Genomic DNA, 17727 nt, shown 5'->3' with positions numbered 1-17727 from the left:
CTGAAGTGGACTTCACGAACCCCAAAGCAGGAAACAAGTAATTATTGAATCAGGATTCCAGAGCAAGGGGAAACTGAAGCCCAAGGGTGGAACGGGGACTTGCCCAAGGCCACTCAGCTAACGACAGCCACAGATGCGCCCTGAAGTGGAAGCTCCCGCTTTGGAGTAGCCAGTCCCGACGGCAGCTGTGGTGGGAAGAATCCTGGAACGCTAATCCCGAGGTCTAGGTTTGAAGCCCTTTACTTCATTGGCCGCCAGTTTCCCTTCATGAAACAGGAGAATCCCATGAATACTAGGATTTAATGAGATAACGGATAGAAAACACCAGGTACATGGTAGTATGTTCTCAGGAGGCGGTAGTTTCTTTCTTTCCTTCTCTGGGCCTCAGTTTCCCCATCTATACCATCTACACCTGCTCGCGCCCCCTGTTTCTCCCGGCCAGCCCCTCCCCGGGCTCTCGTCCCACAGCGCGGAATCCCGGCCGCTAGTGGGGGACAGAAAGCCGGCACTGCGGCGAGCCCCCGCACATGCGCACTCACGGCGGCGCCCCGCCTTCCCACGCCCTGCGACGTCACTTCCGGCGCGAGGGGCCGGGCCGGCCGGGCGGGGAGTGCGGGTAGGTTCTGTGCGCGCTGTAGGACGAGGCTCCCGCCGCCCGTTGACCCGCGCTCCGCCCCGTAGCCGGGCCGGTGAGTGCCCGCGAGCCCCTCCGTGTGCCTTGGGGGCCGGGGAGAGGGACCGCTGAGAGGGAGGGGTAACCGGAAGTGGGGGACCCGAGGAGAGAGAGAGAGACCCCAGGAAATGGGGACGCCTGGGGAAGGGGTGACAACCGGAAATGAGGGGGCTCGAAGGTTGTCGACGGGACGTGGGGTCTCTGGGGCTCCAGGAGCGATGGCTTCCTGACCTCTCCTTGGTGGGATGGGGTGGGGAAGAAGGTGATGCTCACAAAATGATGGGTTCCAGGTGAGGAAGATTCCCGGCTTCTCCCTCACGAATGGTGTTTGCATCCAGCCCTATACCCACCCATCCGTTCATTCGCCAGACTGTCACTGGGTCCTGCTCTCTGCTTAACGCTGCCGAGGCCCTGGAGATTAAACAGGGAGCTCCAGGTGGAGTGTAGCGCCCAGTGTGGGGCTAGACACATCCTCGCTCGGCCTCACTGGGTGTGTACCCTTGGGCACATCACTTACCCTCGTATCATCCGCTGATATTTACTGAGCACGGTTATGCACCAGGCACTGGGGCTAGCAGTGAACGTGGCAGGCAAGTTGTCTGCCCTCATGGGATTTACATTCTAGTGGGCAGTTTCCTCCTTTGTAAAATAGGGACCGTAATAGTGCTCTCACCAAATACTGCGAAGATTAAATGAGAGACGGTTGTAAAGTGCTTATCACGGTGCTTGATACTTAGCAAAACGCTCAAGCACGTGTTATCTCTTTTCACCATTCCACCATGAGTTAAACTTCATAAGGCAAAGAATGACATTGTTTACTGTTGTGTGCGCCCAGCATGTGTGAGCATGTACCTACCTGTGTGGTAGGTGATCAGTAATTATTCGATAAATGAGTGGATGGTGAAACTCACTCTGAGGAGTTTCATGTAATCACCCATGGCACTGACTGCAATTTCTGAAAGAGAAATAGGAGCCCGGTGCTGTGGAAAACTGGAGGGAATCACCCTGGGGGAGTCAGAGAAGGCTTCACAGAGGAGGTGACATTGAAGCTGGGCCTGGAAGGTGATGAGTTGTCTGGTTGGGAATAAAGAAGGAGAGGAAGTTCCAGGCAGAGGTGTCAGACATGCATGAGGTGTTCCGAGAGCGGTGGCTCATTGGTTTGTTTTCACTGGCATTTGATGTGCATTGAGGGGGGAAAGGTGGGAGAGAGACTGGAAAGGGACTTTGAGGCTAGACCTGTAGCTCATGGACCCTATAGTCTGTCTCCAGATAGCCCTGGATTGGGATTACAGGCATCTGTTGGTGACTCCCATGGAAACAGAGCCTAGGGTGAGTCCCGTGAACCATGAGTGTTGTTCCATTCCTCACTCAGCATACCTCTATCAAACAGATTAAACTCATTCAACAAACATTTATGGAGTGCAGACTTTGTGTCTGACACCCTGCTAGGTGCTGAGTTTAAGGCGATGAACAAGGCAGATGTGGATGTGGTCCACAGATTGCCTAGAGACACTTAGAGCAGAGTGGGAGCGGTGCTGTGCCAAAGAGCTGCTGCTGCTGGGGAGCCTCCTAATCTGGCCTGGAGTCCGAGAAGGCGTCCTGCTTCAAGCAGCATCATCTCGCCTGGATTATTGCAATAGCCTCTAAATGGTCTCTTTGCTTCTGTCCTCATCCCATTACAGTCCATTCGCAAGACAGCCGAGTGATCCTTTAAAGATATAAATCAGATCGTGTCATTCTACTCAAAACCCTCCATAGCTCCCGGCGGCCTCAGTAAAAGTCAGAGTTCTCACTGGCCTACCAAACCCTGTACCACTGGGGCCCCCGCACCTCTAAATTCATCTGCTCCTTCTCTCTTCCTTGGGCATTTGGCTCTAGCCACAGTGGCCTCTTTACTATTCCTTGAAAAAGCCAGGGATGTTCCTGCCTCAGGCTTTACACTTGCTCTTCCCCCAGACATCTGCATGGCATACTCCCTCATCTTCTTCATCTTTGCTCAAATGTCACTTAGATGGGGGCTTCCCTGATCACCCTATTCAAGATTGCAACTCCCATCCCCAGATACATCCAGCCCACTTCCCTGCTTTATTTCTCTCCCTCGCACCCATCATCTTCTGGTAGACTATATAGTTTATTTTGCTTAGAGTTTCCCCCACTAGAATCTAAGCTCAATGAAGGCAAGATTTTTTATTTGTTCACTGCTGTATCCCCAGTGCCAGGAAGAGAGCCTGGTCCGCAGTAAGTGCTCGGTGTTTGTTGAATGGATGGAGTGGCATCTAATCAGACTTGAGGGTGAATCAGTCAGGTGAAGAACTGGAGGACGAGCATGCTAGTCAGAGGAAACAGGATGTGCACTAGACGAGAAAACACATCTTCGGGAGTAAGTGAAAGAAGCCGAGTGGGGCTAGAGGTTAGAATACAAGGAATGGGGTGGGCAGACCTAGGATTTAGAGGGGGTGACCTGGTCACTCTGGCTGCTATGGACTGGGGGGAGACTGGCTATGTGCAGAGACCCTGAGACGGTCCCTGCTTCCTTGTTGAGCTCAGAGTGGGGGATCAGTGATGGCCCATGGACAAGAGCTTGGGCTTTCGAACTGGGCTGTCCTGCTGCTACCATATTCCTGGGATACCTAAGGCAGCTGTTTTGTTTTTGTTTTTCATTCAATAAATGTGTTGGTTCAGGTCTTCTAAGAAGCAGACAGTAGGATGAGATTAGACATGCAAGAAATTTATTGGAGGCAATGCCTGTGGAGCTTAAAAGGGAGAGGAGCTGGAGAAGTCAGGGAGAGCCTTCGGACAGCCATGCGAGCCCGGCCCCTGTGAAGGAGGTTTGGGCGGGAGGTCTCGGACTGCAGGGCAGTTCCACAAAGGGTTCGGCCAGGCCAGGCTGATAGGGCATCCTCCAGGCAAAGTTGCCTATTAGAGGAGGCCCAGGTCTCACTCAGTCATTGGGGGCAGCCTGGAAAGTGTGGCATCCACCAGCTGAGGGCATCCACCGATTATGTTCCACCCCAGCAGATCTGATCAGCTCAGTTTCACAGCTGCCATGATAAGTCACACGTGTATATGGTAAAAAATTAAAACGGTACAACGGTACAGTGAAAAGTCTCTCTCCTACCTTAAATGTCCGGTCGTCCAGTTCTGCTCCCTGGGAAGTGTTGGTAAGTTTCTTGTATCCCCTTCCAGAAATTTTAGGTGCATTCACAAGTGTATTTATGTGTATATTTAAAAATATAAATGTGATTATTTTATGCACACTGCTCTGCAACCTGCTTTCTTTTTCTTTAATATGTCAGTTCATAAAGATCTGCCTAATTCCTTTTCATGACTGAATATTATCCCATTCATATGGTAATATTATTTAACCAGTCTCCGACTGGTATGCCATTAAAGGGTTTCCCGTTTTTGTCTTTATAATCAATATTTGTAATGATCATCCTGGTGTGTGTATTTTGTACACACATACAAGTACATGTCCTAGAAATGGAATGCTGAGCCAAAGGGTGTGTGGTTTTAAATTTGGTAGATATTGACAAACTGCCTTCTAAAGAGGCTATGTCAATTTATTCTCCCACCCACAGCAAGCGTATCAGAGTTACTGCTTTGTATTTTTGGCAATCTGAATTTCAAAGTTGTTTTAATTCACATTTCTTTAATTATGAGTCAAGTGAAGCACCTATTCATACATCTGTAAGCAAGGCCATGGTGTCTAATGAGGAGTGGGTACATCCTGCCCTAGCAGCCTGGGTGCCTCCGTGGAGATTCTGACTTCATTCAGTCTGGGGTTAGACCTGGGTGCATGGTTCAGATCCAGTTCACTCCCCAGCTTGAGAACCACTGCTCTGAGGTTACTTGGCTTGACAAAAATGTTCCTGTCCCTGCATCATGATGTCCTGGGGTTTGAAATGAGCAGCTCTGGGCTTTATTAACTCCACCTGGGGCTTCTGTTTTGGCAGGGATCCTGGTAGCTAATGTCAGAAGAAAGTGACTCTCTGAGAACCAGCCCTTCTGCGGCCTCACTTTCAGAAAATGAGCTGCCAGCACGGCCCGAGCCTCCTGGCTACGTGTGCTCGCTGTCAGAAGAACTGGTCATGAAAGCCAGGGAGGAGCTGCAGGAGAAGCCGGAATGGAGACTTCGAGACGTCCAGGCCCTCCGTGACATGGTGCGGAAGGAGTGCCCAAACCTGAGCACCTCTCTCGACGACGCCTTCCTGCTGCGCTTCCTCCGAGCCCGCAAGTTTGATTACGACCGGGCCCTGCAGCTCCTGATCAACTACCACAGCTGCCGGAGGAGCTGGCCCGAAGTCTTCGATAACCTGAAGCCGTCAGCCTTAAAAGATGTCCTTGCTTCCGGATTCCTCACTGTGCTGCCCCACACCGACCCCCGGGGCTGCCACATCCTTTGCCTCCGCCCAGGTACTGCCCTAGACTGTTGCAGGGGGTGCGTGTACAGTTTGGGATGTGTCTGTCCGGCATCCTCCCCCACTTTCCTACTCCCTCTTGTCCCCTCCCTGTCTTACTCAAGGCTCTTTTGATTGCAGGTGACAAAAACCTGCTCAACCTGCCTTAAGGAAAAAGGGAGAATTTAGTCTAAGGCAACAGGAGCATCTCACAGAACCAGAGCTGACAGTGCAGCAGCTCTCAGAGGCCCTGGAACTAAGAACCAGAATCCAGTCCATTCGCCATCAGGAACTAAGATAGCCATTCTCCTCGTCTCTGCTTCTGTCTGTCTGTCAGTCTGTGCATCTCTCTGGGCCACACGTTCTGCTGCCCTTCGCATATCTTCTTCACACGCCTCTCTGTAGACTGGCTTTTGCTGCCCCTGTGCACATGGCTAGTTCTGGCACCCCTCAGCTCCCAGGTTTACCTGGCCACCCAACTAAGTTCCTTCAATGCAGATTCCAGATTTCTCGGGTTGAGAATCTGGTGGGCTGAGAAAGCTGCCCCGCTCATAGGATACAGGCCAGGACCCTCATACCCCCGTGCCTCCTTTGTGAGTAGGTGAGGTACACAAATCAGTGAAAGGGTGTGGGCTGGGCAGACGCCTGGAAAGATGTCTGTCTACCACGTGCCTCCTCCAACTTTTCCCTCCTTTCCTCTACTTCGTTAAGCCATTGAAAGAATTCACCTTAGATTCACTTTTTGATCTTAGCACTTCATGATGGTAATGAGGATACCTTACATTCTTTGGCACGGTAGTTTTCAACTGAGGGCAGCTCCCCACCCACCCACCCCCAAAAAGCATTTAGAAATGTGTAGGAACATTTTTTAGTTGACACGACGACTAGGGGATGCTGGAACTCGAGCCTTCTGATTCTTGATCCTCTTCTCGTCCATGACACCAGATGCATTATAAACTCAGGACTGTTCTCCACTCCACCCCCAGCCTCAACATGGTCCATCAGACCAGAGCTGAGACAAAATTTGAAAGTCAGATTGCAGTGTTCTTCCCAACCAAGCCAGGAAAATGAGAACATGCTGGCAGCCCTCTTTGCTCATGCATACAAACTCCTCCTAGAGGGAAGTCTGATTGGGGAGGGGAAACCTGCATGCACCTTCCTCTGCCTTTGAGCCCCACATCACCATTGCCTTTAGTCACTTACCAAACCCTCTTTGGGGACTAACCCATTCTCTTGAGACTTTACTGTGTACCAGGCACAGTGTTAACTGCTTTACCTGCTATTTTAGGCACTTTCCAAAATTAGAGGTGTATATTTTAAAATAAGCAAGGCAGTGGAGATTTCAGGGCACCAGGAGACCTAGAAACCAGTCAGCAGATTTTTCTGCTGCGCCTCTGTACTCAACACATAAGAATATTACAAAACATTACCACACTGATTTCAACCCTTTGCTTGTGAGATGAATTTTTTCCCCTATGTCTGGAGCAGATCTAGACCCCTCCCCACTGACTCAACATTTTAGGAGGAGGCATACACAGAAGGTTTTGTTCTCCAGTGGGAATGGGCTTTGCTTTCTTTTTGTGTGTGTGTGAGGAAGATCAGCCCTGAGCTAACATCCATGCCAATCCTCTTTTTTTTTTTGCTGAGGAAGACTGGCCCTGGGCTAACATCTATGCCCATCTTCCTCCACTTTATATGGGACGCCACCACAGCATGGCCTGACAAGCGGTGCGTCAGTGCGCGCCCAGGATCCGAACTTGGGCCGCCAGCAACGGAGTGCGCGCACTTAACTGCTACGCCACGGGGCCGGCCCCTGGGCTTTGCTTTCTTATAAGCGCTTTTGAGGCACGTGATTGAAAAGGATGACACGCAGTCATGTAGAAGCAGGTTTAATTGGCAGCAACATTAAACAGCAAGCTGGCACAAATTTTGGCCAAAGATTTTTTCATAGAAATTTTGCACGTTACATATCCCATTGGTGGCATTCATGTGGAGTTTTATCGTTCAAAGAAAGGGACACACAGATCTTGGTGGGATTTTCTTGAGAATAGTGGTTAACAGTCAAAAGTTGTCATTTTCATGTTTTTCCCAAAAAGAGGAAAGACTACTTAAATGTATGGGGAGTATTAAAGAGCATCCAGCCCGGAAAGGGGAATTTGCTCAAACTGCAGCCTTGGGAAGCCGTTTCCATCTCTGCTGTCCTCAGCCTGGCTTCAGTCTCAGGCCAGCGCTTGCCTCATGGGCCCCTGAGTCTCAGGCTCCCAGCCCCACCACTACAAGAGGGAAGAGAGATCTTCTCTTCTCAAAGGCCAGGCTCCCAGAATTGAGTCCCCTTGGCTCTGCTTGACCTGGCTTGGATCACACACTGTGGCCAGGAGGTTGCAATACCCAGGTTGGCCAAGCCCACTTCTGGAGCCAGGAGTCAAGTCAATTTTACCCAAACTGCATGGCTAGCGTGGGAAGAGGTGGTTCCCCCAGGAAAATCAGGGTGGTGGTATGAAGATAAGAGGACACATCTGATGGCATAAGGCACAGATGTCCATTAAGGGAAGTATTATTATTCCACTCTACTTAGGAGGAAATGAAGGCTCAGAGTGAGGAAGTAAGTTGCCCAAGGTCACACAGCTAGTAAAATTCAAACCCCCAGGTGTGTCTAACTTCAGAGCATACGCTTTTAACCGTAACGCTCGATTGCATTTCCATTTCAGAATGTGCTGCTGTGTTTGGAGTTGAGAAACATTAGCTGCTGCTTAAAGGCTCCCCTTTACTAACCCAAGTAGAGTCATGCCAGTAGAGTATCTTTCTTTTCCATTTTTAAACAACAGTTTTAGCAAGGAGATACATCTTAGCCTGTCTGATTACTTGTTTGCATTCATTTCTGTAACATAGTCCATTTCTTACGACCTTAGACAGATGGATACCGAGCAACTATCCAATTACTGAAAACATCCGAGCCATATACTTGACGTTAGAGAAACTCATTCAGTCTGAAGAAACCCAGGTGAATGGAATTGTAATTCTTGCAGACTACAAAGGAGTGAGCTTATCAAAAGCATCTCATTTTGGCCCTTTTATAGCCAAAAAGGTGATTGGCATCCTGCAGGTACGGCCCCTGTGTGTTGCACGCCTGTTCTGTGCTTGTTCTGGCTTTCCCTGGGCCCTGTCCTTTCATTTCAGACTCTGCGCGATGCACAAACCCCACTCCCCACTCCCACAATCAGAAGAGTACAGGTGCATTGTGGGGAGAAGTGTAAACGTCCTGTTTACCCCTCATTCTCATCGGGCTCCCTGGTAGTTTTTGAGGTGCCTTTAGTCTGGACAAGATCAGCTTTAGGGCAAGAGTCCCAACACCAGAGAAATGCTTTCTGCATTTTTGTGTGTGTGTGTCCAGAAGACAGAGCAGAAACTCTCCTAACAAATGAAACTGAGAAATTGTGCTTCTGCCTGAGGTGATGGAGCCTGTCCTGCCTTCTGTGGGACCTGGGGACGTGGAGCACTGTTGGACTCTTGGCCAGATACTTTCACACCTCACGTTCTGTGCTTCAACCGTAAAGTTCCTTACCTACCTTCACAGGGTTTAATGGCTTGCAAAGCACTTTGACAGTCATTATAACCCATTCAACCCTTCAAGGAATCCCCTGAGATAGACAAGGCAAGAATGATTTTCCTTTTTTTTTTTTTTTTTTTTTTGCTGAGGAAGATTCGCCCTGAGCTAATATCTGTTGCCCATCTTCCTCTTTTTTTGCTTGAGGAAGATTGTCCCTGGGCTGGCCCTGTGGCGTAGTGGTTAAGTTCGCTGCGTTCCACTTCCACAGCCTGGGCTTGCGGGTTCGAATCCTGAGTGCAGACCTACACCACTTGTTAGCCATGCTGTGGCAGCAACCCATGTATAAAGCAGAGGAAGACTGGTACAGATGTTAGCTTAGGGCTAATCTTCCTCAAGCAAAAAAAAAAAATGAGGAAGATTGGCAACAGATGGAAAAAAAAAAAAAAGATTGTCCCTGGGCTAACATCTGTGCCAGTCTTCCTCTATTTTGTATGTGGGATGCCACCTTAGCCTGGCTGGTGAGTAGTGTAGGTCCACGCCCAGGATTCGAACCCACAAACCCAGGCTGCCAAAGCAGAGCGTGCCAAACTTAACCACTGGGCCCTGGGGTGGCCCCATAAGTTTTCCTTTTTGATAGATGGGGAAACTGAGACCCAGAAGATGTAGCCTGGCCCAAGTCTCCAGCTCCAACAGGGTTGGCTCCTCGTCCATTCTGACCCAGCCCGTGGGGTGCCATCTCTTGTGAGCTGTGGGGCACCAGAGATAGAACAGTTCTCCCCGCTGAATTCCACAGTGTGTTTGGGTTCCTACTGTGCACCAGGCTGATTATTTAAAGGTCAATGTCACCTTGGGTCATTATCAGAAATTTGAATTCTGGCTTTGAGCCAGTACTCTGGCTTTCCTTAGCTTCCACTCGTCTTTTGAGGCTCCTGCTACATACTGTGTCAATTCCAGTGTCAGGATAAAGAGTTTGGATCAGTGTTTTTCTAGTCCTGTAAGATGATCTGGGGAACAAAAAAGAGTTCCAGGGTTAAATAAAGTTTGGGCAATGTGGGATAGCAAGTCTTTCTTGTTAATTTCACAATAAACATTTGCAGAGTAAAAGCTCTGAACAGTCCTGCAGTTAAGGAAACCTGTTTGACTAGATTTAGTCTACTGTTTTTCAGACTTATTTATCTACCATGGAACCCTTTTTTGCATCACGCCTAGTAACATCCTGAGAAACACACTTTGGGCAACACTAATCCAGAAGTCTCATATTTGCTAGATCCATCCATGTGGACTCAGACCATTTTTACCACAAGAGGAGCAGCTCTTGTTTGCCTAACTGTGTTCTAAGCCGGCTCTGGGTCCCAAGAGAGACTGTTCCCCTGAGGCTTGACTTCCTGTTGAGCCCCCACTTGGGCTGTCTTTGAGGAGGCCGTGAGAATCAGACCAGACTGATGTTGGGGCCTAAAATGAAGAAGATTTAAATGGGGGAGGCAGACTGTGGAAACAGACAGTTTGCAGATATTCCCCATCTTCTAACATCCCCTACCCTCTCCCCACAGGATGGTTTCCCCATTCGGATAAAAGCAGTCCATGTAGTGAATGAACCTCGAATATTTAAAGGCATTTTTGCCATCATAAAACCATTTCTGAAGGAGAAAATAGCAAACAGGGTAAGTGATGATCCTATTGACTTAAGATACTTTAATTTTTTTTTGCTCCCTTATTTGTGACATCTTTAAATTTATTGTGACAACAGTAAACTTAGTTTATTATTTTTGCCCTGGGACTACTAATTTGGAAAGAACAGGGTTACAGATAAAATAAATGAAGAATCCTTTCTGTGAGGGGAAGATGAAATTAATAAGAATATAATATGAACACTAGAGGGAGCAGAGCCAGGATTGTTATCAGAAGAGCTTCCCTGCTCTGTAATCATTTAGACTTTTTAATATCCTGACCTGGGCATGTGATCCAACACTGCATCTTATGTTTAAGAGGACTTGGAGAAGGGCAGTCATTGGGCAGGTAGTTAAAAAGAGTTATGGTGATTTCTTACCACAGCTCCTTGGGGTTTAAAAATGCTATTTAAGCCTTTCCATGTACATAATTTGTTGTCTCTCTGTTTAAAGTTTGTGGAATAACTCATGGTTTATGAGAAATGTGAGTTTTTAGCTTAACTTGTATTTAAGAAAGGATAGATGACACTTTAAAAGATGGTCTTCCTTTCTGACCCAGAAGAGCCACTTCTCTTTTAACCTTTCCCAGTACCGAGATGAAATTGGATGGGTGGTATTTTTCTCCTTCTTCCCTGGGCGTATTGTGGTCACTCAGTGACTCAAGACTGGGTCTTGAATTTTGTACTCTTTTTCAGAGAGGAAACAGATAGAGATAGAGAATCTCAAGGTTGCAAAGGAGGCAACTTAAAATCCAGATCCAGATTCCCAGGCCCTTTTCCCTGAAGATTTTAAGTCATCACTTAAGGGGTGGAGCCGAGGAATCTGTGCTTTTAAAATCTCCTTAGGTGTTTCTGATGCAGTTAGGTTTGAGAATTGCTGATTTAGTGCCCTCCGTGCCTGGGTTTGAACCCATGTTGGTTCCTGGAGATCCTGTTTGGAGCCTGCTTTTACCAAAGTGGCCTTTGGACCAGGTCTCTTACATCTGCAGAATGACCTTATTTGTGGCTCATAATCTTGTTCATTTGGTCCTTCCTATGTTCGTTCATGCATTCAAAAATATTTATTGATCAACTACTATGTGCATATATGTTCTAGATGAACAAAATAGACCAAAGTCTCTGCCCCCAGAAGCTGACATTCTAGAGAGAGACAGACAATGGATTATGTGTGTTATCTAGTACTAAATGTGATAAGTGCATGGAGAAAAATAAAGCAGAGGAAGGGGATAGTGAGGGTGGGGAGGGGGAAGGGTTGCAGTATTCAATAGGGTGCTTAGAGGTGGTGTCGTAGACAAGTTGGCATTTGAGCAAAGACTTGAAAAAGCTGAGGGAGTGAGCCTTACAGATCTCTGGGGGACCAGCAACAGCACGACCCTGAGGTAGCAGCATGCTCGGCATCCCGGGGGAGCAGCAGGGGGAAGTGGGAGGAGGGGGAGGCAGAGACGGAACAGGGGCCAGATTGTGATGGGCCCTGTGAGCCACCGTACGGACTTCAGCTTTTAGTCTGAGATGAGAGCACTGGAAGGTTGTACATAGAGGAGTGGCATGACCTGACTGACATGGAAAGAGCTTAGATTGTGGTGGGACAAGGGTGTGAGCAGGGAGACCAGGTGGGAGGCTAGTGTGGGAATCTAGGTGAGAAGTGATGGTGGCATGGTACCATATGGGGGGCAGTGCAGTGGTCGTATTCTGGATATATTTTGAAGGACCAGCCAACAGGGCACGGAGTATAGGGAAAAGAGAATCAAGGATCCTTAAGCTTTTTGAGGAACTGGAAGGGCAGAGTTGCCATCATCCGTTCCTTTATTCATTCAACAGATATTTATTTGGGCATCTACCATGAAGGAGGTCACTGAATTGCTGATTAACCTAAGGACATATGTTTTCATTTCATTCCCCTTTAGTTTTTCCTCCATGGGTCTGACCTGAACTCTCTCCACACAAACCTTCCAAGAAGCATTCTCCCCAAGGAGTACGGGGGCACGGCTGGAGAGCTGGACATCGCTGCCTGGAACACGGTGCTGCTGGCCTCGGAGGAGGACTTTGTGAGAGAGTTCTGCCAACCCGATCCCGCCTGCGACGACATCCTGGGCGGGGCCCTGCTGCCCGAGGGGCTGACCTCAGATGCGCAGTGTGATGACTCCATGCGGGCTGTGAAATCACAGCTGTACTCCTGCTATTAGCCAGGCCCCTGGGAGTCTCACCATCTTTAGATCCTTTTTTCTCTGGAGAGGCACAAGGAGAATTTGAAGTGCCATGGATTCAGTCTTGCTCCTTGTAATTAAACTGCAGCATGGAGGAAAAGCCTGTAGAGCTTTGAGGGTGAGCCATGGGGTAAGCCCTTGGTTACTTGAATTACTCTGTGTAAGACATGGAAAATGTTCCCTAGTGATTCCCAAACGTTTGGAATCCCAGTTCGCAACCATTAATCTGGAAGCCGTCTCTGGTTCTTACACATCTCAAAGCAAGAAAAATCAGGACCAAAGTCACTTTGATCCTACATCCCAGGAGAAAACAACCTGGTTGGCCAGGCAGCATACTCCCATGAAAGAGTTTGGCCGAGCCTGTAAGGTGGCCACATGTGAGACTTGGGTAGTTTGTTGCCTTTCACATGAACCCTAACTGCAGACCTCTGTTGCTCATCAGGAAGCTTCAAGTTTGAGTTCCAGGTCCCAGTTGCCATCATCACTGGGTTTGAAAAGCACTTTAACTGAATCATACAAGCATTGAGACATAAGCAGCACTTTCAGATCAAATTCGGGAGCCAGAGACTTCAAGCACCTCTGGGATTCATTGGTTGAATCTTGCAATAGAAACAAGCTTTCCCAAACCCATAAGCCTTAGCCCTGGTTCTCAATAGAATCAGACGGGGCCCTAGAAGTATGTAATTTTACTCACCCTAAAATACTGGAAGCCAGGCCTGTGTAGCTAAAAGAATTCTGGCCTAAGAATTAAGAGACCTGGGCTCCAGCCTCAGATGTGTGACTGTGGACAAGGCATGGGCCTCTGCGGGCCTCAGCTTTCTCATCTGTAAAATGAGGCCTAGGGCCCTTCTGGCTGCTGAGGTTCTGAGATTCGGTTTAGTTATTGAATGTTAGACATCGGTTTTCTGCCTAGCAATATGACTCTAGATGCAAGTGGTTGGATCCTGTTTTTTGTGGTACACCTGGGCCTTTCCAAGAGGGATGTGTCACCGTTCAGCCCTGCCTTTAAAGAAACTAGTATGTATCCTGGGACTCAGAGATACCAATCCCTTTTCATAGCAAGGGCTAAACTTGAAAAGGAGGAGGGCAGGTGAGATGACCAGGATCTTGTCTGAATTCCTTCCATCCCTTCCACACCATACTCTGGTGGTGTATTGTAACACTGGAAATGGGGAATGGTTAAATTACGTGGGATCTTAAATTTTGGTCTCTGGAAATGAAAGCAAGGGCAGGTTATTGCTGGGTCATTTCTGGGGCCCCGCCCTCCCAAACCCACTTGAGTTTCTCTCTGTGTGGGTGAACAGACCAGTCTCTCCAGCCAGACTGAATGTTAGTTCTGCATTTCAGCACTTTAGACCCTTCCTGTCAAGAATTTAGCCTTAGCCCAAGCATCAAATTAGGTGGTTCATCTGGTGGCTTTTGACCTGTTTCCTCTCACATTCATTCCATGCAAATTATGGTGTTAAAAAGTGACAAGTACCATGTGTTGTGTGTGTTCCTTCTCTGTGCATTTATTAGACCACCAGGCAAGGTGGACAGCTCAGTTAGGAAGAGAGCAGTGCTCTGAAATGCAAAGGCCAGCCTGTTGTTACTAAGCTGCTCATCTTTACAGCACTTTTTTAAATGTCTGGAGAAGTTGGTGGTGGGAATCACTTACCTCATTAGTGCCAATTCTGAGGAAAGCTCTTTTCACCAGAGATGCTAACCCTGGATCCTCCAGGGGCCTGGCTGAACTGGACGTGCCAAAATGCACACCCCTGGCTGCCTCTAGTTCCATCTGACAGTGACGGCCTGACCAGCATTGCTGAAAAGATCTCAACAGGACATGTGGGATGGCTAACGTAGAGAGTTCAGAACCCAACTGCCTACATGGGAGAATTGATTAGAAGCTTTCTTAGGTTCCAAAGAGGGAAGAGAGATTAAAAAAAAAAAAAAAAAAAAACGTAGACAGAGAAATGAATCACTCAGCCCCATCAAGTTTCCAAGATTTAAACTCTGCATTGCACTCCTGGCCGATTACCTTTGTCTATATGACAACACAGAGATGGCCAAGCTCACCTAGAGGATGTCTCAAAGACCAGGAAGGATGTTGCTCAGACCTTTCCGGTTGGTCCAAGGAATTGTTTCATTCAGCTTCTGAGAGGAGTCCAGGTTTGTCTGCCTCCTAGAGCTGCTGTGCATTGTTTTGGCTCCAGAGAGAGAGCAAACAGTTTTGGCACCCCAGGGGGTGTGACCCATGCTGCAAAAGCAGAGCCTCCCTGGGTGAAAGGCAAGGCCGTCTTGTGTGACTCCACCAGGCAACTGTATAAAGTTGCCCCAGCCGGCCGGGGGTGACCCAGGGAGCACAGTGAGCCGTCCTCAGTAGTGGGCACACTGACAGAGCAAACAAGTGAACGTCGGGAGAACTGGGAGTGTTTTCCTGCAGGGAAAAGTTCTGGCCCATTTCACAAACCCCTGAAATTGACCTTTTCCCTAACGTCGGGGTAGTATGGTGTAGGGAAGGGAAAGGAATAGTAAGTTAGGAGACCTGAGCTCCAGCCTTACCGTGCCGTGTGGCTTTGGATGAGCCACTGAGTACCCCCGCATCATCATATGATAAAGGGGACCTGCACACTGAGCTCTGAACCCTCGGTTCCGGCATCGACTGGCTTTACTGCCACAGGGACACTGTACTCTATCTTTTAAAAGCCCCCCACCCCGCCCCCCGGATTATTTAGGAAATTGAGGTCTGAATGAATTGACACCTAAAGCTTCTAAATGAATCTAAGCTTAGGTAATATGGGGGTTTTCTTCCCCCTCTTCTCCTACATAGAATTCTGGGAAAATTGTGCCTCTTGCTGGAATCCTATTCGATGTTCACAGGGAGAGGCTGCAAGAAATCGACAGAAACCATCGGAAGGGCAGCCCTGGCCTCCCATCTCGAGCTCCTTGGCTCTGGGCGAAGGTGGCTTTAGCTCCCTCATACTTCATTCTGCTTTCACAAGGAGCCACCTGTCCTTAGAGGTTCACAAAGACTTCAGCTCACAAGATACTCCATTTTTGCCAGAAGTAGGGTTAGCGCAATCAGAGGTATTTCCCTAAATTCCTGTGAGATAGTGAGCCTTTCAGAATTCTCCCTGGATGGGCAGTTTCTTAAAATCCCACCTGATTCTCTGATCAGTCATGGGATTCCTTTTTCATTTGGGTGGGCAAAACCTATTGTACTGTTGTGGCATTAATACCTCATTTTGACGTTTTCAGCTTTTACAGTTTTCCTTTGAAACCTCTTTCATTTAGGAATAAAACGTTAGCTAAGGTGATGATACAAGTGTGGCTGTCCTGTGGCATGAGAGGTGTGGAGGTATCAAACAGAAACATGTTGACTGTCTAGGAAAGATGTCAGTTCTGGTAATGCCTCTCAGTATGGGATCTGTTAATTTTGTAAATCTAAAGTCAATTCCTTTCTGCTCTCCTGACTCAGAAATGGTTTGCTTGAAATGCAAGTAACAGGCATCATCAGTCAAATATTCCTCAATAGAGCTTGCTCCGTGGGAAGGCCCAGTGGGATCTGTGGATGAGATGCTAGTGATGAATTTACTGCTTGCCAAGTCGCTGCTTTTCCTTTCATCTCACTGGGTGGCATGTTTAGTCGGGCACTAAGTCAGATGCCCCTGGGAATTCTTGTGGCTATGCCTCCGTCTCTTGGTATATCAGGTGGGAACCTGTTACACGTGAAATACTTGAAACCCTTCTGGGGCCACGAGCCTCTGACACCACTCTGACGGGGTGGGAGGCAGGCTAATCTTCTGTCCAGATTTTGGGGCACCATTTCAGCCACTGGTCTCATTCCTCACTTCAAAGTGAAGTTCAGTTTGGCTTTGACTATAGGGACACATGGTGGTGGATTCATCTACTTCAGTGTTTGTTTCGACCAAAAGTTTATTTTTCTAGTGCATTTTCTAAGTCAAAGTGGTGAAAACATGTAATTTTAGTATGCATGACTGAGTCTTAAACAATAAAAATCCCTGTAAGGTTGAGTATGTGTGAAGTTCTTTTGTGACAGTGACAGTTTGGATAAAGGTTCTGAGGTCTTATTCTTCATGGTACACGATGGCCTGGGCAGAGCCTCTCTCCAGGTGAGCCAAGGAGGGGCACTGTGGCAGCACAGTGCGTTCCGCAGATGTTGGGCTGGCTGCCCCTGGAGATCATGCACAATTAGAAGATACCAGGGTGCAGAAAGGAGAATGGCGCCAGATGCACACAGTGGTAGAGACGACATGCATGTACTTCCCGGACGTAACGATTCCTGAGTGCTCACGTGGGCTGGACATCAATCAAGTTAAGTGCTTCACATACACCATCTCATTTAATCTTCAAAGACACTTACTGAAGTAGTAGTATTGCCCTTGTGGGGAAAGTGAGGCACAGAAAAGTTAAGCAGCTTGCCCAAGGACACACAGTTAGTCAAGTAGTAGAGCTGGGACTCAGCCAGGCGGTCTGACTGGAGCCCACGATTTCCTCCTGGTGGTCAGAGCTAGGCTGTGCTCTTATTCTTGTCGTTAGCCCCCAGAAAAAACAGAGGGAAAAGGGAGGAAGTTTTTCTAGATGGAAAAAGCATCAGTCTAAAAATTGGCTTGTTTCCTGGCTTCTTAGAAAGCAGAGGTTCTTAACTTCTGAGACCCAAGTAGTAACTCAACATTTTTCGAGAAGTACCTGAAAGTCAACCCAGACTCCTTGAGGGGTCACAAGGGTGTGTGCTCCCATGCATGCTTAGCTGTTTCTCTACCTGGCCCCTGTTCATTTCTACAGAGGAGCACGTACTCTGCCCCAGAGGAGACAAAAGCTAGGTCCCCATGGTGGGTCTGGTGTGTGGTGATGGGTCAGTTGAGAAATACTCTCATGCAGGATGTCCACAGCCCTACTGTTGGCTGTTGATGATGCAACAGGTAAGTACTTACATTGCAACATACCAGCTCTTCAGGTCAGCCTTTCCCTGAGGAAGCTGTGGAACTTAAGCTCAGTCTGTTTCTCACATCTGGAAAAATGGAGCTAATGGCTCTAATCCTTTTTACCATGTAGAAATGTTACGAGGATCAACTGAGGCACTTTATAAGCCATGGAAGTTATTTTCTAGGTTATGAGTCAGCACTTTCTGGTTTCTTTTCTAAAATACCTCTTAGCTTTCCCCAATGCCCACTCCTCACATAGCACTGGTTTAGCACACCTATAATCAGTGGCAGCAAATGTTTCACATTATT

The 17727-nt window shown here is 48.1% G+C and overlaps 1 protein-coding gene across 4 annotated transcripts; it reads left to right on the top strand.

Moving 5' to 3' along the window:
- The first annotated feature begins 600 nt into the window (after nt 1-600).
- TTPAL (alpha tocopherol transfer protein like) lies at nt 601-16506 on the top strand. 4 transcript variants are annotated; one of them, XM_087445234.1, is made up of 6 exons: nt 601-689; nt 3692-3834; nt 4630-5089; nt 7983-8176; nt 10171-10281; nt 12191-16506. In XM_087445234.1, exons 3-6 carry the CDS (start codon nt 4645-4647, stop codon nt 12467-12469), a joined length of 1029 nt encoding a protein of 342 aa, XP_087301360.1. In that variant the 5' UTR covers nt 601-689; nt 3692-3834; nt 4630-4644; the 3' UTR covers nt 12470-16506. The 4 variants fall into 4 exon arrangements, with proteins under 4 accessions (XP_087301360.1, XP_087301361.1, XP_004430428.1 ...); XM_087445235.1 differs by having other exon boundaries at nt 604-689; nt 3689-3834; XM_004430371.3 differs by lacking the exon at nt 3692-3834 and having other exon boundaries at nt 619-689.
- Nucleotides 16507-17727: the final 1221 nt, after the last annotated feature.

The sequence above is a fragment of the Ceratotherium simum genome, chromosome 21, assembly GCF_057802395.1.
Source record: "Ceratotherium simum simum isolate JZ-2026a chromosome 21, ASM5780239v1, whole genome shotgun sequence".
NCBI lineage: Eukaryota > Metazoa > Chordata > Mammalia > Perissodactyla > Rhinocerotidae > Ceratotherium > Ceratotherium simum.
Note: the sequence above shows the minus strand (reverse complement) of the source record. Positions and strands in the feature narration are given on the sequence as shown.